At 41.1% G+C, this 25,379-nt stretch overlaps 1 protein-coding gene across 7 annotated transcripts in view; it reads right to left on the reverse strand.

Annotated features, from left to right (window-relative positions):
* Window positions 1–25,379, reverse strand: part of CAMK2D (calcium/calmodulin dependent protein kinase II delta) — a 114,556-nt gene that overhangs the window by 39,103 nt on the left and 50,074 nt on the right. For 4 of the 7 annotated variants that reach the window (XM_027716832.2, XM_039384987.1, XM_039384985.1 and 1 more), the window contains 3 exons: window positions 11,432–11,486; window positions 6,207–6,272; window positions 3,586–3,658 (listed from right to left, as the gene is read on the reverse strand). In XM_027716832.2, the coding sequence (XP_027572633.1) occupies window positions 3,586–3,658; window positions 6,207–6,272; window positions 11,432–11,486 (194 nt within the window). Of the gene's footprint in view, window positions 1–2,571; window positions 2,645–3,585; window positions 3,659–6,206; window positions 6,273–11,431; window positions 11,487–25,379 lie in introns of all 7 variants that reach the window. The other 3 variants (XM_039384984.1, XM_039384986.1, XM_027716838.2) reach the window with 1 other exon arrangement.

Genomic DNA, 25,379 nt, shown 5'->3' on the forward strand with positions numbered 1-25,379 from the left:
CGCTTCCCAAAAAGGGATTTCCTTCAAAACAGGAGTTCTGTGCTTTCTGCTGCTGATGGTTTCTATTTCCCCTTGGGATGTTTTTTTAAATTCCCTTCTGTGTCTTTGCTTTGCCAATCACAGTGCTCTGCAGAAACACCACTGTCAGATGTATGTCCCACCAGAATTCCTGATTTACTCCCATGCCAAAGACAAGAGCCCTTTGGACAACACCGAGTGGGACCGTGCACTTAACCAACATGCAGCTGTCATTTGAGGCTGACGAGAGGCACGCTGCCTAATTATCATGCATTAACTTGGAATGGCTGCAATTACTTGGAAAACATTAACAGCCCGGTGTGGGCCACGCAGGACTCGCACTCTGGATTCAATGGTGTCACCTCGTGCTCCCAGGGGATGGGCTGCAGCCAAGCATGAAGAATGGCAGTGTTAACTGCTAAAATTACTTACAAATAAATTAACCTGATTTATGCCGTGTTTTTCCAAAGGTCTTTAATCCTTAAGACATCAAGTACTTATGGCTCTGTGTGTTTGTCCTTGAATGTAACCAGAGCAGCCGCTTTTTGGGGGAGGGCAAGAGGGCTGTAATCACAGAGTCTCACGAAAGCAGCGAAGCTGTTGCCTGACAAGAACTGGAATTCCTACCTGGAAACACACTTTTTACTGGCTGTTAAAGACAGGTTGTTTTTTTTCTGGATCTAGGATCCACCACCATTCTGACTTACACCGCTGATTACAAACAGAGCAGCAACGAGCATTTCTGCAGCTCATAAAGGGCTGCAAAAGCTCCTCTCCACTTGCTACTAAACTACAATAGAAGTTAAATAAAAGGAGATAATCCAAAATCTCATCTTGTTGCCCTCCACACCCCCAAATATGCCATCAAATTGTGGACCGAGTTATTGAAAAAAAAATCCATCAAATTTTGCGGTTTGAGGATCCATGCCAGCCCACAACCACCTTCTACATGTCTTGCAGTTCTGGTCTTGGGCCTTGGCATCTTCTCTTCGGCACACGGAGTTCTGCTGGGATTTCACCACAGTCTGTCATTTCAGTCTTTGGGTTTTTTGGCTTTTGCCACAAAGTAGTAACTGAAGAAGGATGGTTTTCTTCTTCCTCAAGTTTTCACTTTCAGAAATGAAACCGGGCACCACAGCTTGGCAGAAACACTTTTTCTCACTGTTTTTTCAGTTCATCCTGGATTTGACAGAATAAAAAATCCACACATGGTCTGGAGCAGGGAACAGCTGGATTTCATGCATTTCCAAAGAAAAAGTTGTTTTGTGTGAATGTATGAAAAGTACTAGAAAACGTTCCTTATTCTGTCAGCTTGCATGGCTACAATCCTGCTTTTTAAATTCCTTCTGATGCTGGAAGCATAGTACTGCCTGTATGGTGAGGACAGGAATCACTGGAGCAGCTGGACAAATTTGAAATCCTTTCATTTAAAGGGAGTATAACCCTTTATGTTCCCGTAGGACAACAGCAGAGACTTTATACATTCAGGTAATAAGGGTTGTTTATTTGGGAGTGAGGGATGGCAAGGAAGACGACGGCTTTCTGATTCCAACATTATTACTAATGATAACCACTAGAAAACTCCTCTCCTAGGAGGAAATCCCTGCTCCCTATAACTCATTCAAGAAAAGAAAACAAGAGCCCAAGAAGCTGTGCCAGAAGGGATTAGTGTGTTCTGCTGCCTTAGCCCACACGCCACATTTTCTCTGCCTTCTGATAGTTCAGACAGTGCACTTCTGTTTGATTCCAAAATAAACAATCTTCTTTCCCTTGAGGATTGTGAAGCCCAAGTACCCAACTTAAGCCCTTTCCCTTATCCACAAGGAGAGCTTACTACCAGCTCTGGGACAGCCTTGTCTCTCTGAGTCTCACAGTAAAAGAAAATGATCTCAACTTGCTTTTTTCCATGCCAGCACGGTTTAAATGCAGAGAGTATTCCTGCAGCAGATGTCCCCAGCCATCTGGGCAAGTACACGAACAAAAAAGAGGGAATGCTCTTCTCAACACAAGAGTTCCCTTTCTGAAGTTTCTATCCCAACGCTAGAGTTTGTCTGGAAGGAGTTGGACTCCTTGGGTGACTGTGGTGAGAACACTGCAGAAACTCCCGCGCTCTAAAGACGTTCTGTAGCCCAGCCACCATCTGGAGGAGAGAGAGGTCCTCGTGCCAGCGGTCCCAGAGCAGCCGGCCTTCCGTCACTAAGATGCGTGACACGTAAAGGCTACTGTGCTTCCCAGAAGCACTCCAAGTTATGCTGATGAGAGATGGAGAACTCCCGCCATGCCCTGCCCCACAAGCTCTGGATGGCACAGAGGAAGACCGTGTGTTCACCGAATACACCCAACGCTTGCCCAGCACCTCCTGTTCTCCCCGGCGCTGCCAAGAGGTGCCGTACAGGCACAATTCCTCCGGTGAGCGCGCACGGGAAGCCGAGTTAGAAACAAACCAACCAAAGGGCAAAAGGAAGAAGAGGGAAGCGTCTGCGCTCCGGCTGCTGGAGGCCCTGTCAGGAAGGGACGCTGCTCCGGGGCGGGCGGCGGGGCAGCAGCACTCACCTTGAGGTCGCGATGGACCACGCCCAGCTGATGGCAGTGCAGCACGGCCTCCAGGATCTGCTGAATGCAATGACTGCATGCAAACGCCAGGGGCGCCCGTTAGTTCCCAGCGCGCGCCCGCCGCCCGCACGGACACGAGGGCGGCGGTGCCAGGGCGAGGTCGGGCGGGGCCGGGCGTGGCCGTGCTCCCTGCCCCACACCGCCCAGCCCCGCCCGGCCCCGCCCAGAGCACGACGGCCTCAGGCTCCACGTGGGGGGGGTGGCAGCGAGGAGACACCGGCCTTGGAGACACCGGCCTTGGGTCTGGTTTTAATTCGATACAGATTTTTAATTTACTACCGATTTGTAGTTTAACGACCATTTTTTAGAGAGAAAAAAATTTTGCCACTAATTCATTGACAAGGTCGTGCTTTTTCCTCCTTCCTGACTCATAATGAGAGCCTTGGCAGAGGCGTTAAAAAATTGTAGGAAGGGTTAGAAACTGCAGCGGGCGTTGAGGTAAACCCAAACTCCCCCCTTCAAGGCAGGTGTTTGAGGTCAATGATTAACTTGTCGCCGTCCAATTTAGGCGGCAATTAGCGTCACTCGCCTGAGGGCTCGTCATGCCCTGTTGTTCTGCTACTGCACCCCAGGGCCTCAGCACAGCGGTGGCGTTTACATCTGCAAGCTGACATACATCACAGCCAAGGTTCACCTCCGTGTGCCCACACAGCCACACATGGACAGCCCCAACACAGCACCGGCCACGGCGGACAGCACGGGGGAAATCCAGCGCCTTGGAACGACACGGGTGTTCTTTTTTTGGGCAACCATTCCCCCTTTTGCCATGATGTATATTAGGCCTGTAGACTTGCAAACTGGAGAGAGGCGTCATGCAGTATTTGTTGGACCGGTTGTTCGGAGGGTGAGAAGGGTAGGCAAGGGAATATCGCAGACAACCCACCCTCTGCCCCTGCCCAGCGGAAAGAAAACCCCAAAATTCTTATATCCAATTGATGGGCACCAGATACTGACCTTCAGGTCTCTGTGAACTATGCCATTTAGATGACAATGATTAACACTTTCTAGAATCTGCTGTATACAATGACTGCAAAGATACAAGGGCAGAATGGAAGGGAGAACATTTTAAAGGCACATAATCACATTAAATACAAACTAAAATAAAACAAAATAAAAAAAGGTAAAGAACAAAAACAATTTTACACCTCTTGACAAGTCTTGATTGCACTTTGAACTGGATATTTCCAGCTCCAACACATCCAAAAAACAAAGCCAAACAAAAAACCAAAACCAAACCAAAAAAGACATTTGACATGGAACATATGACACCTACGAGACAGAATCATTAGACTGTATTTTCATTCAGCAGTATGGAAGCTTTTTCCAGTTTCCAAAAACTGCTACAGGCAAAATAAAGTGGAGGCAATAAAACAATTAGTGGCATATTTTGGTTTTCTTAATTTTTTTTGTGGTGAAGTTAATATTACAACAAGTGCTGAAACAAGAAAATGCTCAGAAATGAGATGATATACAGAAAACAAATGAAACAAAAAAAAGTCAAAAGCTAAGGAAAAGCAAAACATTTTCCATTTTGAATAGAATGGTTTCTTTATAACTATTAGTAGAATAAAGCCAAGTCATTCAAAATGGTGGCATGCATTTTCATTTAAAATAGTGTCAAGCTTTAGTTCAGTTAGGAGTCACTTGTGAAATGAAAATCCACATTAAGAATTTAGACAAATGTTTGCATTTGGTGCTTTCAATAATTTAACTAGCACCTATTTTTCCATGCCCAGGTTTGCAAGTTTTGGCCAGCCAACGGTGCCAAAAAGCACAACTAAAATATTCATCTCTGCGAGCACTGGAACTTTTGCACATGTTTTTTTTTTTGGCACCACAAGAGCTTATAATTTTTTTTTTTTTTAAGATATCCTTGTGGCACAAGTGAGTGATGATAAGTGATCCATAACAGTCAAGAGCCGAGGATTTGATACTGCTCATCCAAAACGTTTTGACCATGGAATTCAGAAGGAATGGTCATAAATCAGTAACTGGAGCCCAAGCCTGAAAACCCTTCCTTAGGCAAGTAGTTCCCAACTCACTGACCTGGGCTGTTTGTGTGAGTACTGACTACTGGTGTGAGGAAGGGCTTGCAGGAGCAGACCAGTGTTACAGCCTAGGATAGGACATTCACTACTTCTATAGGGTTACACACATACATACACACTACAGATATATATATATATATACACATACAAACATATATATATATATATATATATATAAAATACAGAGATGCATCATAACTAGATATTTCACTTATTTGGTCAAGTTTTAACTGCATATATAAAATTCACATATATATATATATCATATATATATATATATATATGCCCAGCCCCTTCCAATATGTCATAATTCTACAACAGAAAAAATCATCATTGCAATTTTTCCTTTTAAATCCCAAGTACCTTAAAATCACACAAGGACACCACAGACTGGCCTTTGGCATCAATATTAGAATTTTTGCTTGAATCATAGCAGGAAAAAATAATTTGAAATTTTTTTAACATAGCTCCTCTCCTTCGACCCCACCTAAACCACCTGTTTTCTGTTCTACAGCTATGTGTTGTTCTACATTTAAATGCTTGAAGCAATGATGTTTCTACCATTCTTACAGATGGGCAAAACCAGGGAAAGCTTCCTAATGTTCAGAATAACTTCTTGTCTGCTCATCATTATCCTGCCACTGTTGTTAGGAACACTTAATCCTTTCCTGTCATCTGCCAAATAATTCCAAATGTAAAGGCATCATTTAAAATTATGTGAGCTAAATAAGTATCAGTGGTGGTGTGTGACTAAAACCACATCAAGACGTGAGGATTGTTTAAATTTACTTTGAGATTAGTTTCTGTGAAGAGTGTAGTGGTAGAACCTATATTGAAGTAATTGACCACAACGTGGAAGATTCATAATTACATGGGAATATTTAAGATTTATTCTTATATGAGGGCAAACAGATTCTGAGATGGAAAAGTGGCCCTGATACTTTATGTTAGCATGGAAATTATGATAATTGTCAACTTATTCTTCAAGTTTTTCAACAAGCACTTGCAGAAAATTGCTAGAGATTTCATATTTGAGCTCAGACTATGAGATGCACAGTATAATTGCTTATTGATGAAACACAACAAAAATGTTTAAGTGGGAAAAGGAAATCAGTGCTTCTGGACTGGGAACAAAAAATGATATTTCATGTAAAATTCTTGTATTTCGAACTCGGATCAGCAAATGTAAGAATCCATGGGTGAGATAACTGAACTGGTATGTCCAGTTTGCAGAGGAGAAAAGAGGGTAATGTTTTAACAACTTCACCAATTTGCAAAGATTTTAACAAACTGAGGTGCAATTTTGGCTTTTTCAGATCCGCAGACACCAAGACTTCATGTGAGTTCTCCATCCTGCAGTCGTGAGCTCAAAATGCCAAACTGTGCCCTTCCAAGTCTAGGAGAACTCCAGGGGAAATCCTAGAGTCTCCCAGACTGTGCTAGGGAAACTGATGCCAAACACCAGGAGATATTTAAGGAACTATCCTAGAACTATCAAAGGCAACATAAGAAAAACAAATGACTTACCTGGCATCTGCTTCACTATAATATTCTCTTGCAACTATATCTTCAAACAATTCACCTCCAGTGACTCTGTTACAAAAAGCAAGATGGGAAAAAGGAGATTTCATGAATGAAAATTAACTTGACAGGGAGAAGTCAGAGAGGAATAACCAAAATATTTGGACAGAAATGCAAGAGGTGCAGGAACTCAGTGTAGGTCAAAACTCAACAGAGGTGTACTCAGGTGCCAGAAGGGCCATCTTTTTGTGCTTTGACTAGAAAGAGGATTGCTGAGTTGGAGGGAAAGTATCAGTAGAAGCAGAGTTCCTTAAACAATTTAATGGCAGATTTTTTTCCTAGAAAATATTCAGTTATCTTTGTCCAGAAAGTAGGAATAGTTTAGTCAAAGTGTCACTTAAAATAACTTAAGAGGCATTAACAGGATGAGGGAAGAGCTGTATGATCCAAGGATCACTAGCAGAAGCAACTGTGCATCGTTGCATACTCAGGATTTCGTTGTACCACCAGTGCTTTAATGGTAGGAAGTGATTAAAAGGAAATAAAACTGTGTTGTTATAGAAAATAAATACTGAAGATGAGCATAAACCAGGCTCGTCATAGAGGAGAGTTGTAAGGGACGATTCTGGTACAATAATACATAAATGTGCAACATCTATGAGTAAAAATAAGGTTAAAATCAGGAGTTTTCTATCAGTCATAAAGTTGGTGTAATTAAACAGGTTTTAGTGCTCTATTTTTAAGATGAAGATCAATGAGCTTTTAAATAAAATCATAAAACTTGTCTGCCTGTGTGGACAAGAGCGGACTCATGGAACAGGAAGCCCCCTCCCGTGACATTTCTCTTCCATGGAATATGCTGGCATACTTTCACAGTCCAATGCAATTCTTCATATATATCAGTGCTGTAATGAGCAGCCGAAAATAGATGTAAACCTTGACAATTCCCACAGCACCTGCACACAGCCTCACCACACTGGGTGCACAAACTCCTGCAATTCCTGCTTTCCAAAACCTTCATCTACTGAACCAAAATAATTCCTAGGTGAGATCTATGTTTGTATTTCATTACTGGTTAGGAATGCAGATATTAGCACATTATATTCTCAATACATTCCCAAAAGTAAAAGCTTGAGTGGGCTACAAGATACTTTAAGATGTTTAAAAATCTGTACTATGATGAACACAATTACTACTGAACACAATTAAATTTAATAGTATTAGAAAGTTAAAAGTAAGCATTCTTGGAACCTTCACAACTGTAACATTCATTTGCAAACTGCTGCACTAACACTTCGAGGAGGATCCCAGCTTTCAGTCACGTTAGATGATGACAGAAAGGACCTGCTCAACCAACAGCATTGCTCCTTTCTTTGAGAAGGCCAGTTTGAAAACTTTATTTCCATGTTTTCAGTTATATGTGGGTTATACCATCCTTTTTCTGACTTTACACCCTACTGACTCTGAAGGTAGAGACCAGAACACTACTTAGTACAAAAGCCTGCAGTAAAATCTGGAGGAGGTAAAATACCTCGTCGCCTAATTTGTATTCTCTTTCTTTTTGTCTTCTACCTTCCAGAAACTGGCTTTGGTTGCTGTAACACAAAATGTTTGATTGATGCATATTTTGACAGTCTCTCATATCTCCTTTTTGCATATATATTTGTCTGCCACGGTTCTGGTAAAGAGGAATAATTCTCAATTCTCGATGAATGAAAAAAACAAAGCATCCTTTGATCTTACTCTTTCCTAAAACACTTATTTTTGATCCAAGGCAAAAGAGAAAACAAAAAGCTTTAGTCATCAAAGTGCCTTTCAGTGGGAGAGAATCTCAAATTGACGCTTGTTTTTCTGTAGCACGGAGGAAAAAAGGGGATATGAAATCCCACTTGCTGACACTAAACATTTGCTTGGTATTCAGAACCATTGTTAAATGAGGAAAAGCTAAAAGCAAGAACAGAGCAGTTGAATTGTACTGTGACAATCAAACAAGCAGTCAACAATTCTCGTGCTCTGTATCCAAAGGATACTTTAGGAATAACTCTCAGAAGAGCTAAATGGCCAGAAGGAGGAAAGGAATAATGGATTGTCACTAATGCACTTTTCCTCCTTGGTTGTTACTATACTTATTTATTACTAAGCACTTGTTGCTCAAAGAGGTTGTGGAATTTCCATATGTATATTGTTGCCTCCAGTGAGGTTGTATTTCATGACAGGACATTCCTGATATGAGCTCTAGGAACTTTCAGGGTACAAACTAAAAGCCACTGGTTCTCACAAATTCCAAAGGTTCTTTTGTGATTTTTCTGAAGAGCAGACTGAAGTGGCAACATCTAAACCACGTGGGTTTGTTTAAACAGAAGAGGTACAAGCAACCTGCAGCAACACCAAGGCACCAGGCATGTCTTCTGGAAAAACTGCAGCGTTTCATAGTTACAAATAGAAGAGAATAATTAAAAGGAACACACAAATTAGCAAAGACAGCTAAAACAGGCTCTGCTGATGACCACACTGGCATGGTTTCCTCCTAGCTTACGTTTCTGATTTCTTGAATTGCTTTAAGGTGCAAAGAAGCAAACTTACAAAACTATGGTGACCACAGAATTTTTACATTTACCTGTGGCCTTTCTACTTCTGAAAAAGAGATGTTCAGGCACTTACCCAAGGCAAACACTGTTTTGCAATTAGGCTATTTTTTTTTGTATTTTTTGTTTATTCTACATGGTCCAGGCCCTCCACTTGGAATCCAAAAGCAATGCCAGGATTCTTAATGTACCAACTGTTGCATTTCATCAAGTGCATTAAAATGTGAGACACTGAACACAGAGGATCTCATTGACTTGCACAAGAGAGTCTTCAAGTGCTACAGCTGTTTCCATTCAGATCCAGCAATTAATACTGACAGAATTGATTGGATTTGAACTCATCTAATATCATTAAGGCTGAAGACAGTCTCACTCGTGCTTTGCAACCGAAATGGGCTGACAGACGTAAATCCTGACTGCAGGTGCCTTGACCAGTGAGGGAAGAGGAGTAAAAACTTCACGAAGTCCATCATTAAATCCATGAAGTTCATTGTCCAATGTCCATTTCCTACGTGGATTTTAAGAGAATTCCACCTTCCCACTTGATGCTACAACTGTTCACACAAATGCAGGCCCGGAACAGAACACCTTAAACGCTGTTTTTTCTCCAGATAAAAGTACAGCAATCCCTGAGGTACACAAGTGAAGCAACAGGCCTTTCTTTCAGAGTGCAGACACCTCTGTGGCACTTATCCCAAAGAGATTATTAGAAATTCAAAACAGAAGGTGACAATAACTGTTTTTTTTCTATCCACAGAAAAGGCAGTCTTCTTCTCTACTTTCTTACGTGGGATGCAGTCTTAGAGAAATTTCTAAAGAAACAGTGGCACTGAATCCCACACATTTCTTTCTGAAAGAAATCATTAAGAAAATGCCATGGTGGCACGTGTGGGTGGAGTGACAGTGTTACACCACAGCCAGGCTCCTGTGGAATAAAAATTAAAGAAAGAAAAGCAGGTACTGGGCCTTCACGTTCAAAAAGTGCAAATGTTACCTTTTTATCGTGGTAGCTCTTTTATGTACACTTCAACAAGGCACCAACCCACATATTTGTAACTGCACTAAAAGATCGAGTCTTACTAATAAACAGTACTAGTGAGCATTAAAGCAATGATTTCTTAGTCTGAATGTGAAAAATGAGCTGTGAACAGGTATTTTTTGTCATTTGGCAAAAGTTCTTCAGGAATGCAACCTGTTGCTTCTCCAAAGACAACGATCAGTCTGCAAAGTTACTGCCTTTACCATTTAGATGTTTTCTTTGTTTTAAAAGAAATAATTTTGCCCATAAAACCACAAACAAAACATAAAGGCTTTATATTCATGTTTGAGCCTGTTCCTATGTTTGTCCTGACAGGGAAACAAAGGAAGTTCCAGGCAGTTCCAGAATGCTTCCTGCTGGATCTAGTTTTCTGCCAAGACAGTATCTTTGGGTTAGGTATTAATTTTTTATTGCAGAATACAGGCTCCTATTTGTTCTGTTACTATCAAGATATAGATACTGGTATCTACAACTCTGAAGTTGTTCAAATGTTCTAGTTCACATGGCAGTCACAATCCCCTGAGATAAGTCTGGCACTACACACCAAGTTAAGGCAGACGTGGACTAACTGCAATTGCAGTGGGCCACAGTTTGGAGCAGTACAGCAAGAACATTAAAAAGCCACCAGTTTATCAAAGGGATATTGTCCCTAGAACTAAGAATTCTGCATGCACTTCTTAGAAATGTTCAGGACTAAGGAGATTTTTCCAATTCCACATAGAAAGATTTCCTTTGTAGCCCTTAAGGAAAAAAAAAAAAGCACGACAAACCCCAGTTGGTGTCAGAGAACAAGTGTGTGTGTGTTGTGCCCTGGAGCCATTTCCCAGGCAACAGTCACAGCACTTACCTGGGATACACATAAGTCAGATATAAACTCCTGTTAGGATTTGAACCCTGAATGCATTCACTGCAGACAGACTATTGAGTATTTTGCATTGCAATGTTGTGTATTTCTAGTCTGAAATCTAGCCTCAGAGAAGTCTTCACAGATTTCTCCCAAAACAATTAAGTGAGAAAATAAACCAGAATGTAACCTGAACATGAAAGCACACAATTTCTTGTGGAAGATCCAGGTTCTCACTCAGCCATGCTGAATGCAAATAATTCTGTCTGTATGCTTAGAAACGAGCTATTTCACATTTCTGGGGTAAAAATGTATTCTCATTCTAACCAGCAAAACCATGGCAGGCCTAAGAGAGCCACCTAAGACAGGTGGTTTTATCTGATAAATCATATATTGCTCTGGGGTTTTTTAATGTTTCTTTTACAGACAACTGGCTTGCAGCAAATTCTATTTTCTGAGTGGTAGTGTGCTTAGCTTTGGCAGGTATCATGCAACTTTTACTTACATACCTACATTTTACATTGAAATCCACTTCAAGGGTACATTTTTTAATAGTTTGTAATACAGAACCCTTACAGGGACATACAAATGAGTTCTTGCACATGCAAATAACCAAATGTTACTGTCTTTTTAGCTGTTTAGCTATTTGTCCAACTCATTGCACCAGGACCACGCTACTTGAGATGCAAAACTTGTCTTTGCACCTCCAAGTTTAAATACCACATCCCCAAACTTGCTAAAAATAGGCAAAACACATACTTACAAGTCAAAGACTAAGTAATGGAATCCTTCTTCTGATATGCTGTCATGGAGCCGCACTGTGGAAAAGGAGGGGAGAAAAGATAAACACCAGTCACCTTTTTCATGTCTTTGATGCCTGTGGTTGATTTTGAGAGGGAAAAGAGGATTATAATTCTGCTACAGCCCCATGTCATGTTTCCATACAGCTGTGTGCCCAGATCTAAAGTTTTCCCTGAAAATGGCCTAGTCAGCTGCAGGCTTCATTTTTGAATTTTAAGAATTCACATCACATCGTGGTACAACTGTGAATTAAGTCCTGCAGTTTTTCTTAATTACTTTAAATGAAATTGCAATTTCCAAAGCTGATACAGGAAGCTTTGTCAGTAGTTTGATTCAAATAAGTATCACTTATAGAACCAAATAAAAAAATCAGGTTAATCTAAAACTGATCTGTGTTCAAAACTGATCTGATGAACAAAGTGTAAAAGAAAAGGATTTCCAGATCTCCCCAGATGGTAACTCCATGTATTAATCTTTTTTTTATACAATACATGACATTTTTTAAAAAATATGATCAAATAAACATGACTTTTTAACTTAATAATATTTAGCCCAGGGAAACATCTTGTGTTTACACAATACTGAGGAGAAAACCAGCTCTTGCCTGACTCAGTGCCCAGAGCTCGTGATGATTCAGAGGAGCCAAGTAGGTCTAAATCAGAATTTGTGGTTTTGGCTGGTTCTGTAGTCTAGATTAGTCGATGTTTTTGTGAAGTGCAAGCCACCATTCTTCCCCCCCCAAAAAACCCCACTGCTCACTAACAGCATTCTAGTCACACAGGCAGAATGGAACATGATATCTGATTTCCCATATCAGGTATGGATAGTGAGAACTACCAAATACTTCTGGTGACGCAGAGTATTTGCTCCCCACTGTTTGCCCACCTCCAAAGTGGGCAAAACAACCCAGATTTTTGAAAGGGCTTTAGCCAATTGAATCAAAGTGCTACATGCTAAAATTCAGAAACGAAACTTTGGTTTTAAACCCAGAGAGTCTTAGCTTGAGCTTGAATAACAAAACTAGAGCCAAGAGGACGAATTTTGTCTTGAATAGGGCCACCTGTTACTAAGCAGCCCAGGATGGCACCGTGTGAAGGGGTTTTCTGAAGCAGAAGGTGCTTTTGCTTTGTCACATCCTTTTCTAGAAGAGGGTTCTTGGTTCAGGGTCCCACAGAACCATGGCTCCATCCCTTCTGACCAAGAAAGGCCTGTGATTTGAGATGGATGATGTTTTTCTCAGCCTGGCGAGGCTAATTCCTCACTAGCCAAACTCGAGTCTGACACGTCCATGGGGATATCTTCCTCAAGGATCATATTCTGTCTTTCCCTTTCCTCCCAAATGCCTGAATCACAGAAGTGAGATGGAACAAATCCTTCTCTGAATCAAGATCACATGCCCCTGATCGTTTCTGGAAAGGAAAACAGGCTGAGGCAGCCAGGGAAGAGCAAAACCGCCTTTTGGCAAGTGCTTCTGTTGGCTCCTTTGGTCAGTTCAGACACGGGGTTATGCCAGTAAATCTGCAAGGTGAAAATCTGCAAGGTGAAAATCCCAAATAAGCAAGGGCAGAGGAGAAGAATCCCTGGTGCAGACAAGGCAGAGAATCCAGAGGAAAGGCTGCACAAGAGCACAGGGGCAAATCCAGCACACGTAGCAGGCAGGATTCAGGCAGGACAAAGCAAAAGGCAGCAATTACACAGATTATCCATCCAGGATAAGAGCTCCCATCAGGAACTCGCTGCCATTCCTATTTCCCCAGAGTCACAAAGCCTTCCTCAGTAGTAACAGTTCAATTTATCTTTTTTGAAAAGTTAGACAGACCTAATCATTATGAACTGGAGTTGTTCCCTCAGTGCTGTAGGGAACAAACACATGATGGGGCAGGAAGGACACTGGGGTCATTCTTTTCCCTCCTCCCTTCTGTAGCCCTGTGGTCACTCTCCTTCAGTGGGTTCCAGGGAAGGTGTTTAACACCCTCAGACAACTCTGTTGGTTGCTCTTCAGCAAACCACTTAAAATGCCTGACAGGAATCCAGGGAGCATGCAGCTCTTTCTTCTGGAGAAGTACTGTAAGCTCAGGAAACATCAGGAATATCCCTGACTGATTTTCATCTGAAATACTTTCCAATCAGCACTCTGCAAAAGTCATAATTTATAATTTTGAATAATTCCATATAATAGTTTTAGGGAGAACTCCCATTAGCTTTATCTTTGTACTGAGCTATTAGTGTGGGCAAGCTCCAATCTGACTGAAAAGTAAACTGATCTCCATTACTTGACTTTTTGTGCTAAACTGTAGTATTTTGTGTCTATTCCACAGAAAACAGTTGATCTAATGGCCAAGCAACCTTATTATCTCCTTTCTGAATTTCTGCAGTTAAAGAAAAAAAAAAAACACAACAAAATAGTAGTATTCCACATACTTTCAAAGCAAATCAAATTCTTCCAGGTAAGGAGTCAAGTCAAAAAATAGACAAAGTCAGAGAGAAATTGTCCAGGATAAAGATATTTAACCATATCAAACTATTGCCTAAAATACTTATTTGTGTGAAATTGCTGCAATGATCATTTTGCTAAATTTGGGAACATGTTACAAAGACAAACTATTTAAGGATAATGGTTAAAACCAGCTAATGGTAAAGGCCCTCATTTTCCCTTTGGCACTACAGATTAAGATCTCTGGACCCCTAGAAGCACTAATGCTGTCACTCTATGAAATCTGATGTCTTAGGAAGTTACAGGGGTCATTCATCAGCAGTAAAGATTTAAAATGGGTCTCAAAGTCCCAAAAGCTTATGGCACATTTGCTAAAATATGCAAATTATTTCTTTAAGTTCCTGCCTTGCTGCAAAAAGAGTGAAAAAGGGACAGATGTGCTAACCCTCCATGTTCACTTCCAAAAGTGTATTACAGTGTTTATGAAGATCTTGCATAGACCCCTCTTATCAGAAAAAAAACCCCAAACTCTCCAAAATGAACTTAATTAGTTAATGGAAGGAACTTAATGGAATGACTTAATTTAACTTTGGGGTTTCTGTGAATTGGTACCTGCCTGCCAGTAGGTACTGGATAAACACTAAACATGAAGTAATATTTTGCACATCTAAGAAAATAACCCTCCCCATGCTCTGTTAAACAAAAACCAGTGGCATCCTGCAAGATTTACTGCCATTAAATGACTTTATGCAAGTCAGCAGGGCTGTGTATGCCATTAACAGGTGGCCTGTATTCAGCAACAGTGAATCAAAACTACAGAGCTTCCAAATTCATTCAGAAGATACACAACTTTTTTATTACAGTGCAAATTCATGGTTATTTAGGGCCAGCAACTTGAGAAAAAAATCCTATTCATTTGCATCTGAATTGGTATAATAAAAAATGATGGGAAAAATAATTAGGCAATTTAATATTTGGAAAGACTGCCTTTGTCCCCGAGGCACTGCAACAGCAAGTGTTGACTACCATGAACAAAATGCCATATATTGCAAAAATATTCATTTGTGACCAAAACCCTCCCCCGTGAAGGCCCTCACACAATAAATGTCTGTATTCTGATTAAATGCCAGGAATATTTACATTCTCTGCCTTCATTAAAGTCCCTCAAGTGGAGAAGTTAGTTTGCCAAACTGTTCACATTGGTAAAAGACTCTTGCTACACAGAAAATAAGAAATCATTTGTCAAAGTAGATAAAAGATCCAATTTTGCAGGGAGGCTGAGTCCAGGTGCATGTCAAAGCAGATGACCCCAAATTCTCAGCTCTTTTGTCATGATGAGACTCTTGTTTCATTCCTGCGGGGTGAGGACTGACTGATAGACTTTAAAAATAGAACACCCCAAATAAAACTAAAAAAAAGAATACAAACCCAACATGTATCCCAAAACATATAATTCCGTGTCAGGAGACTCCAGGGAGAGCAGCTGTAGTAACTGACACTTATTTCTTTAACCAGCAGGTTTTTGTGGCTTTTCAGGCCCTGTAAAACAGGTGTGTGTGTGCATTTATGTGTGCACACATGCCCAGAGTGGGACTGTGGAATCGTATCCCAGATCCCTGAAGTTAAAAGGAACAGCTGGAGATACACCTCTTTAATTATTCATGGGTGAAACCAGCCAAATTGCATGGAGTTGTTGAAAAGAAGAGCAGGGGACTAAAATGTACACCTGTATCTTCATGGCTTCATTTAATACATAACCATGGCATTTACTGGAAATCCTGTGTTTTCAGGTTGAGCCAACTCCTCTTTGCAGCCAAACCCCTGATTTTGTAAGTTTAACAAGGTTTTTTACAATGCAACAAAAAGCCTTTACAAATGTCATCAGATTAAGCCTTATGAGGATAACTGCATGGATTAAAAGGAAGGCTGACACAAATTTTTGCTAAGAGCAAACTGATGTCTCAGCTGCCACTGTTGATGCTTTAAGCACTAACAATTTTTAACCATTTTAACATTCATCAGAACACTGAAGAAGAGGAATAAAGACACAAGAATTGTAAAGACATAAGAATTTCATGGGGTGTTAACTAATAAAAGGACAAGCTGTAGGATAGAGATGTTACATCAATTAAAATTAACCGGCTCAGAAAGCTGCACACTGGACTTTAATGGAGGGAGTTAGACTCTGTCCCTTTTGATATTTACAGTGCTGGCCAACCCTGGGAACAGATTTATATAAATAATATTAGGACCTAGGTGCCTACAAAATTGGATACTGGGAGGACACAGCCTCCCTTCTTGGCTTTCCTCTGTTAAAACACACAAAACACAGACACACAATTTCTGTAATGACCACTCAGAGAACTAGGCGTGGTTATTTTTTAAGTGCTCCCCTTCCATGAGGACCAAGCCCCAAGGTATTTAAAGGCATCAGCTTATGAAAACAAAGCTGCTCTACTTTAAATATTTTAAACAAAAAGGGAAGCAGAAGATTGCAATCCTGTGGCACAACCCAAGAGGTACCACAGGAAAGGAACCTCTCACCCAGGAGCAGCCTTAGACAATGTTGGCAAAGTAATCAGCACCATATTTAAGGCACTTTTATTGAGTAACAATCACTTTCAGCAAACTTAAACTAAACCTTTCAGTCTGTAGTTAAATTTCCTAAAGCTTTTAATTCTTGGCCTTTTATTTCTTTTCAATTTTAAAAGCTTTTCCATTAGTTTATTAAAGACCATCAAGTAAAACCAAAAGGGAATGACTGTGTGTTCAAGATAACTTAGTAAAATTCTTCATTTAAAAGTTGATCAGAACTGTGATAACCTAAAGAAATAAGAAAAGATACAAAGATGGTCTTTACTGATGTTTATGTTGGATACTCAAATTTTTTTAATAACTGAGTGATACTCCAAGTTTTGTATGCTTTGAATTCAGTGACCACTCCTACTTAACTACCCTAACAAAGCATATTTGTAATTACCCTGAAATATTGATTTGACCAAGGGGTAATACTGAAAATGTAGTATTTATATGTACAGTCATTGTTTTTTGGTCTCTCAACGCTTTATGAGAACCAGGACCTTCAAGTTTTAAAACAGGTCATTCTGGCAGCTGGAGACAACTAAAGCATCAATCCTTTTCCCTAAAATTATTATTCAGGTCATTATATTCCACTGACTTGGCAACACCATGGAAATGCAGCAGGGCTGAAGAACCAACTCTATAGTCTGTTAGATGGTGTATTTATCCTAATTCAGTTAGTGAACCTACAATAAACATGATGCACTCCTCCCTGTCTCTGATGCCTGACTGAAAACCTGACATTCCTGCCCATTTCTTCCACTCAGGATGCAGAGAATTTTAAACTTCACTAATAACAGTAAAAAATAATTTTCAGGCTGTAAGAACAAAAAGAAGAAATCCAAACCCACACCCAACACCGATTTAAAATGCAAATACTCATTTTGCTAAAGGAACTGCTTTCAAATTTGTGACTATACAGGCATTTTCTGTTGTGAAGAAAATATACTTCAACTGAACTCCAACCGAAAATTTTTCTAGGACCCATTTAGAAGAGTCCACCAATCACTTTGGTGGAGCATCATCAATAAATTATGGTAAAAAAGATGTTTGTAAATGACCTACCTTAATGAGGAACTTAATAAATGACCATGTAATGTCACAGAGCAAGCTGGTCTTTTTTGCTGTTTAATGGACTGCAATCCTTAATTATTAAGGATTTCATTTCCCCCAGCTGTGATACAAATGGCCACAGAAAGAATTCCACTTGGCTGTTCCAAGGCACTTAACCACTCTAAGAACCCCAGCAGCACAAAAATCTGAAGCAAATCCACTCACACTGATAAACACACGTAAACATTTGCAGAAGTCCTTTCCATATGGACTCCGTCTGTTGGGCAGGACATCCACATAACTCCAGTTTGACCCACTGTCTTCATTTCCAGCTAGAACAAAGAACCAAACCTGTACTTCCATGAGGCTGAACTTTCCATTTCCAGCAAGAATTTCCATACAAGAACGTGGGTTTGGAGAGAAAACCAAAACAATAAATTTCACTGCTAAAACAGTCCTGCGTTGGGGGGACAGAAAACACAAGTAATTGTGTTTTGTCTCATTCAGCTCCCAGTGTCATCATTGGATTTGCCTCAATTCCAGATTCCCAGAGCCATCCCACTGCCAAACAGAGGATAAAAACCCTCTCTTGTAGGCTCTGCCCTTAAATATATGTGAGACACTGCATAAAACAGGCTGAATGTAGTCTTTCAATATATACCTCTACATGTCAAAATTATCATTGCTGTCACGCTGATCTCCCGAAAATACAGGAGTTCAGAAAAAGCTGCTACTGGGCTTTTGTTTTTCACAAAAATTACACTTAAGACCTTGTAAACAATAAGTAACTATAAAGCTATAAAGTTCGTTTTACCTCAAACTGGAATAAATAACCTATAAAATGGAAACTTTAATTTACTTTCAAATGAAGTTGTTCCAGGGAATTCTCGCCATCCCTTCCTGTGGGAAGATGACAACAGAATACACAAAGGAACTTTATTTGCCCTTATTTTTTACTGCAGGCTGTGGAGTGAGCATTACAAATATTACTTGTGAAGACCTTTGTCTACAAGAGAAAAATGCTCCAGTTTATGTTATTATGCTGCCATAAAACCAAAGTTTACGCTCTCTTAATTCAGCTTAAAACAAAGCATCAGCTAATTTAAACTGAACCAATTACCCAGTTTACAGAGCAGTAGGTGGCCACAAAGAAATAGCTACATCAGTTTAAAAATAAATCAGCTTTTGATTAAGCTGGGCAGCTTTTATAGGCAGCCAGACCTAAGATTCCACTTCCTACGTGGGAAGTTTAACATTAATTACCACTGTGCTGGAAGTGCTCCATCAAATGTAACTCCTACTGCCAGTCCCTCATTTAATCATTATCTTTGTGTGATCTTCAAATGCCCCAGATTGGCAGTGAAGATCATGCCTTGCATCCTCTTTTCTGTAAGGTGGAGAAGTTGAAACCCCATAAAAATGCAATATAAAAGTAGACACACCTCTCAGGGAAGTGGTTAAAAACATGAGACGAGCAGGTTTGAGCTCATTTTCTGAAGACCTTTATGCAGTACAACCACCCCATTCACCGAATCACAGCAGTCACTGCCTTTTACACCAAGTCAACATAACCTCTAAATCATTTCTTCATTATGCAGTAATGCCCAGAAGTCCTCAGAGATCAGAAAAAGCTTTATTCTGAAGTGATGGCAGCATTTGCAGGCTCTCGACCTGCTCCAGCCAAAAAAGTTACTTCTAGGACAATAAAGTCAACTTCAAAGAAAATTCTATATTTTATGGAATTAGCCTATTACTTTCTTATGTTATACAGCCCCACTGTAAATTTAGCTTCTCCCTTCCTTTATCTGAGGGGTTTTTTATATCTGTGCAGGAAAATAGGGCTTAAAGCCACTTTCCCAGGATCAGGTCCCCAAATTTTGTGCTACCAGCTTTGAGGAAAAAGACCTAAAATGGATGGGACAGACCTAAAGCATAATTATAGTGCCACTTGTGTCCTTGGTGCTCTCTTTCACAAACATTAATCCTGACTGTGAGCAACGGGATCATCCCAGAGATCAACCCCATTCATAGGAGCCTTCAGTAACTTCACAGAGCCCGAGCAATTCCAAGTGCTGTGCCCAGACAGAGCGTTTCCATAATAACCCCACTGCATCTCTATCCACTGGGCTGGGCTCAACACCATCTGGATTATTTTCGGAGGGAACGTGCCTTCCCCCTCCATCAATTAACTGCCACAGGAAGTCACGCCCCCACAACTGAAGGCAACTATAAATTACTGTCATTTCCCTAACGTGCAAGTTTACGAGTGAACGAGGATCCCAAATGATTCAATGTGTTTGTTTTACAAAAAGAAGGGAATGCATATTAACTTAACAGATGACAAACTTGAGGCTTATGATGAGAAGCTGCCATTGTCTTTTAATCACAGCCTCACAATAAATGGAAATTAGAGAGTTTGTCCTGTCCCGTGGGACCATTTGTAAGACTGTAATTAACTCAGTGACAACCCACACAAACTTGGGTGGAAAAGCTGCAGGAGGGAGCTGAAGCCAGTCTGTATTCTCAAAACCAGACTACTAGTGCTGGTGAAATCTCTTTCTAAATATTCCTCTCATTTAGCACATCCAGGAACTCCCGAAATATATCTCCTGCAGCAGATAGCTGCAAGCCACTCAGCAGCAATTATGGTTTTAGACCATCAGCTGAGTCCTTCCCGGCAAGGCTGAACAGTCAAATTCCACACAATCCCAGCAATAACACCACCACCATCAGATCAAATATAAATTGAGTAGCTCTCAAGGTCACCTGACAAATAGATGCATGACAAATACATGAATTTAACAGCACTATTTGGATGGTACAGTTGCTGATACATGAGTGCTACTCACTGCTGTGCAGCACAAGGGCAGAAGCTGTGGATTTGATTACAACACAATTTACCAGAACATCCTCAAGACACGAGTATCAGGAGCAGAGTGTCATGCTTGGCCCAGTGTGGCTGGAATGAGAAGCTGGATGTATTTAAAGGAGGCAGACATGCAGAGGACAAACTAAAATTAGCAGCACATTCCCATGGGCAGTCCATGAGAATACTAACACTCCAGTGAAGCCACTAAAAAAAGAACTTCCAAATTTAGAAGGTGACTGGGAGGAGAGAGGTATCATTAAACCCCTCTCAACTGAGAAAAAAAAAAAAGCCTGGATCAGCAGTTTTGTAGGAGCAGGAAAGTCTTCAGTGCCTAGATCTGAAAAAACCCAGCGTGAACTGAGCAATTAGGAGCTATTTATCCACTGCCAGGGATGGAGGTTGGTGGTATTTGCAGGGTCAGAGCATGCACTGTGTGCCAGGGTGCAGCATGTGGAAAGCCAAGCAGGCCAGCTTGCATCCTTTGGAATGCCATGGCTTCGACAGATACTCCCAGCAGCACAGCATCAAAACCAGGATGAAAAGGGACTTTGTGACTTTTTAAAGGCAAAGGTTTCAAGGAGCAAGGAAAATCCTAAAGGACTCCTGAAACACTTGCTAGAAGGATGCAGAAGATGCCCAGGAAATGCAAAGGGCAAGATACTTAAACATGAAAGCAGATGTAATTTTAGGAAAAGAACAGAAACATCCTAACAGGGATGCAGCTATATTCAGGAATATCCACTTTTCCTTCCAGGACCTTGCTGGCTGATCAACAGGAAAGACTTTGGAGAATGAAACTGTTCTCCGGGGTGCAAATGGCAAGATAAGAGGCCACAGACACATGCTGGAGTATGCAAAATCCCAGCTAGGCATAAAGACACTTTCATTTCTATATTTATTTATTTTTGTGGACAGCAATGTGGTCAAAAACTGCAGTAGCACCTAGAGGGGCTGTGCAGTCTCCTTTCCTGGACAGCCTCCAAACTCAGCAGGATGAGCCCTCAGTAATCTAATTTTACTGGGCATGGCTTGAGCAGGGGGTTGGGACTGGATAACTTACAGAGATCCCTTCCAACCCACATGATTCCATGATTTTTCACAGGGGACAGGACATGTAAGTAAAGCAAGATGTCTGGGCAGATGGGAGTAGCCCCACAAATTCCCTCTCCTAATGAGCTTCCTGGCTTTCTACCCCTTTGGAAAAGGAGCTAAGACATTCCACAGTGAGCTTCCAGAGCTCCACTCCTACTTTATGATCACCTAAGTCAAAACATGATCCATGGGCCAAAGTCAGGAGCCCTTCCTTTTGCCTCTTGCTGCTCCCAGCTCACACCCCCAGCATTGCCCCATTCCCTCACTCAAGCGCTTCCTCCTCCTCTCCACTTGTGCCACCCTTCCTCCTTTCCCTCTCACTTGTGCCACCCTTCCTCCTTTCCCTCTCACTTGTCCCATTGCTGAATTTATCCTTTTCTGCATGACACAGAGAAATGAGGAGGGGTAAGAGTGGGATCAGCTCCGAGGTGCCCCAGACAGGCACACACTTCCTCCTTGGAGGGACCTTTTCCAGAAGCAGGAATGTACCAGCTGACAGCTCACCCTCCCTGGCTTGGGATGCCAAACACTCCAAACGGGCAGATTTAGGCTGCATGAGAAACAAATGCTGCCTGAATGGTAACTCCCTACTTTTTCTTGGAAAAGGAAACAGGTTGAGACAGAAGTGTCCCACAGAACTGAGCCCAGAGCCAGGAATGCCGAGGCTGGAGTTGGGTTATCATGGAAAGCACCCCACAGCAGTTTTACCACCTGTGCAGGAGCTGCACTAATGCTGTCCAAACAGTGACACCCATCCAGGCTACTGAATATTCTGCAACCTTTTTTTTTTTTTCAGGTTTGGGTTTTTTTCACCCCCAACTCAAGTAAAGGTTCACAGTATTTGGGAATCAATCCAAGAACTAGAGCAGAATCCACCTACTAGACCATCAGCAGCACTGTCTGCAAAAGCAAAAGGAGCAGAACTTACAATATCCCCTAAAAATGCTCTAAATTGTCTGTGCTGGCTTGACTGAAAGAAAAAGCTTAGTTTAGCTGAAGTAGTAGAGATCTCTGTTTTTGGAGGAAAGGGTCCAGAGGAAAATTACATATTTGTGGTTTAGCTGGGAGTCATGATGTCTATCCCTATGCATAACACGTGGTTGCAGATTCATAATAAACAAAGCTTTCAAACAACAAAAAAAAAAGTAAGTTCTCAAAGATCCAGCCTGTGTGTGCAAAGAGAGAGCAATTCATTTCAATCCAGCTTATTTACTTGAAGTCAGCAATGCAATTATGAAACTCTTCCTTCCAGAAAGCACATACAGAAAGCAAAACAAAAAAAAAAAAAAAGAGATGAAAATAGAGATGGGAAGTGCAGCAGCCACCCAAGTGCTCCCCCCCTGCAGCAGGTTCCTCAAGAGAGGTGTTTAAATCCCACTTCCCCATTTCTGTGGATTACTCTATTTTACATTTAAAATGAGTGGCTGCAAAAGCAGAACAGACTTTACGGAAAGAGAAGATGTTTAAAAGAACCCGGACACAGTGTGAAAAGAATTTTCATGCATTTAAGGAAACGTTCAAAACCAGCTCTAAGCCAGCATGGAAAATGCCTCAAGGTCTGGTTCACACTTGATTTATACTTTATCATCCCCTATTTTGGTGCAAATTAGGCATATACTTTGTGAGGAAAGCAAATGACAGAATTTGTGGCAAATCCTAGCAGACCCTCATTTCCTCAGTCTGTTCTGGGTGCTGCCACAGTTATCAGGGATATTACAACCAGCAGTGCTTCCCTCGAGCTCGAATAACCTTGTGCTCCATTAAAAGGAAAGCGAATTAACGCAGCATGGCAAAGAGCAGTGGCATTGTCTATGCTCAAAGACATTTTTATGCTCCACAGTAACCCAGAAGAGCAAAACCTAAAGTGGCAATGCCACTTTTACCAGAGTAAAAGGATTATGCTGCGAGGGAAACAGAGACAAAAGCTGTGACACCCAATGAAGCTGCCTCCACCCTTCTTTGCTGGTGCACTCAGGCCACATTATCTGCTTCACATGTTACATGTTGAAAATTACTGACACACTGATTAGCACTGAATAACTTACAGTCTTTGAACTATTGGTTTTGGGTTTTTTTGATATTCCACTCACTTTTAGGGCCGCCAGCAGCTCCACAGAAAGCCCTTCCCCTCAAATTCTTACAACATCACAAGTTTAAAACTTTCAGCCTTTTCCTCTTAAACATCAACCACGTATTCAAAACTTCACCAGCTAAAAGGAGTGAAATGCGCAGCAACAACAAAAACTGCTGAGAATAAGAGACCCTGCAGAAGAACCAGCTGCAACAAACCCCACGATGTTTGTTCCCTGTGTGTTCTTGCCTGCTTCAGTCCCGTTCCAGTACATTTAATTTCACAAATAGCAACTGCAAAACCACCTTCTGTTTTCAGTTGTTGCACTTCACTAGTCAGCTACTTTCTGCAGCCACAGCTGAGCTTAAACACTGAAGCTGTTATTTTATAATACTCATTAAATTTGCTTTTACATTAAGTATGAAATCATGTTATATCACTGGTTTATTTGGTTTCTTGATGGTTTATTTTAATTCACTCAAGAACTAACGGTTCACCTTCATCATCATGGAAATTGCAAATTTAATTAATTCAACAGAATGGATGAGATTTAAAATTGTTGAAATGATCAGCTCATCTAAGCAATAAAAATAATTAAAGGAAGTGAGAGCCTCTAATGCATCAGTCCCACGTAAACAAAACCTTCATATTTATATGAAGAGTTATATTTCTTTATTTATTTGCATAGCTATAGTTAATATATCCCTGAGGGCCATGTTTTATTGAGCATAAATTTATGTAGCTTGGGATTTGTATCATTTTCACTGCATCAGGAAAGAACTATATATTTTTGATGTAAAGAGTGAAACCTGAAAGTAAGCCCAGAATAAACACCGTGCTAAAGAACAACATCCACCAAACCTGAACAGGCCTGATTTTCACTCTCTTTGGTTTATAGAGAAACTTAACTAATGCCAGCTGAGCTACTCACAACTGTGCCACAGTAAGTCAAACGAAATTCAGAAAGGATTTACCACATCCCCATTTTTGTATATTAATAGTGTTTCTCTTCAGATTCCTGGGACTTTATGAAGTCCCATGCACGTACTTGGGTCCAAAAAGGACGAGGCAATATGCAGCTTCTCATTTCCCCCTCCATGAGGAATGGAACAGCCTCTGTGCTCGTGGGCTGTGCTGCTGTGGGGAGGTGAAAGCCAGGCTGGGCGGGCAGACCTGCAGGAACAGGCTGAGGACTATGAGGGCTGACATGGCACCGTCTCCGCTTGGCAGCCCTACTTACCTCTAAGTACCCTGACTTACAGAGCCATCCAGGGACAACCTGTCCTGCTGCCAAAAGGACTTCATTTATCACCTGAAGGGCTGCCACATGTCAGTAAAATCTGCTCTTGCCTTTCGGGCAGGGATGAAGGTTCATCAGAGTCAGACCTGAGCCTGAAGTAGTTGACTAATAGATCCTGCCTGATGTATCCTACACACCCCTGAGGAGGGGGCAATGGGCAGATCATGGGCAAATTCAGCTTGGGAAAGACACCCCTGTTACACCACGTTTGAATCCATACTTTTCCAGACTAGGTCAGAGCTTGCATCATCAGGCTAATGCAGATTTTATCATCATTTGGGATATCATACATCAGACTTAGCAAAGCAGGCTGTAAAGCAACACAAAAAGCAATAATAAGATGGTGCAACACTACACCACCAAAAATACGTGGATTGCAAGACTAGAAATCAGACTGTTAAAAGATTAACAAGACTGCTAAAAGAGGAACAAGAAATCAAAGTTTACCAAAAGCAGATAAAGAACAGAAAACAGGAAAATGACACTGGAACTCTTGGTGAAGAGGTGCGAT

The sequence above is a fragment of the Pipra filicauda genome, unplaced genomic scaffold (genome assembly GCF_003945595.2).
Source record: "Pipra filicauda isolate LSUMZ 115617 unplaced genomic scaffold, ASM394559v2 scaffold389_size666192_pilon, whole genome shotgun sequence".
NCBI lineage: Eukaryota > Metazoa > Chordata > Aves > Passeriformes > Pipridae > Pipra > Pipra filicauda.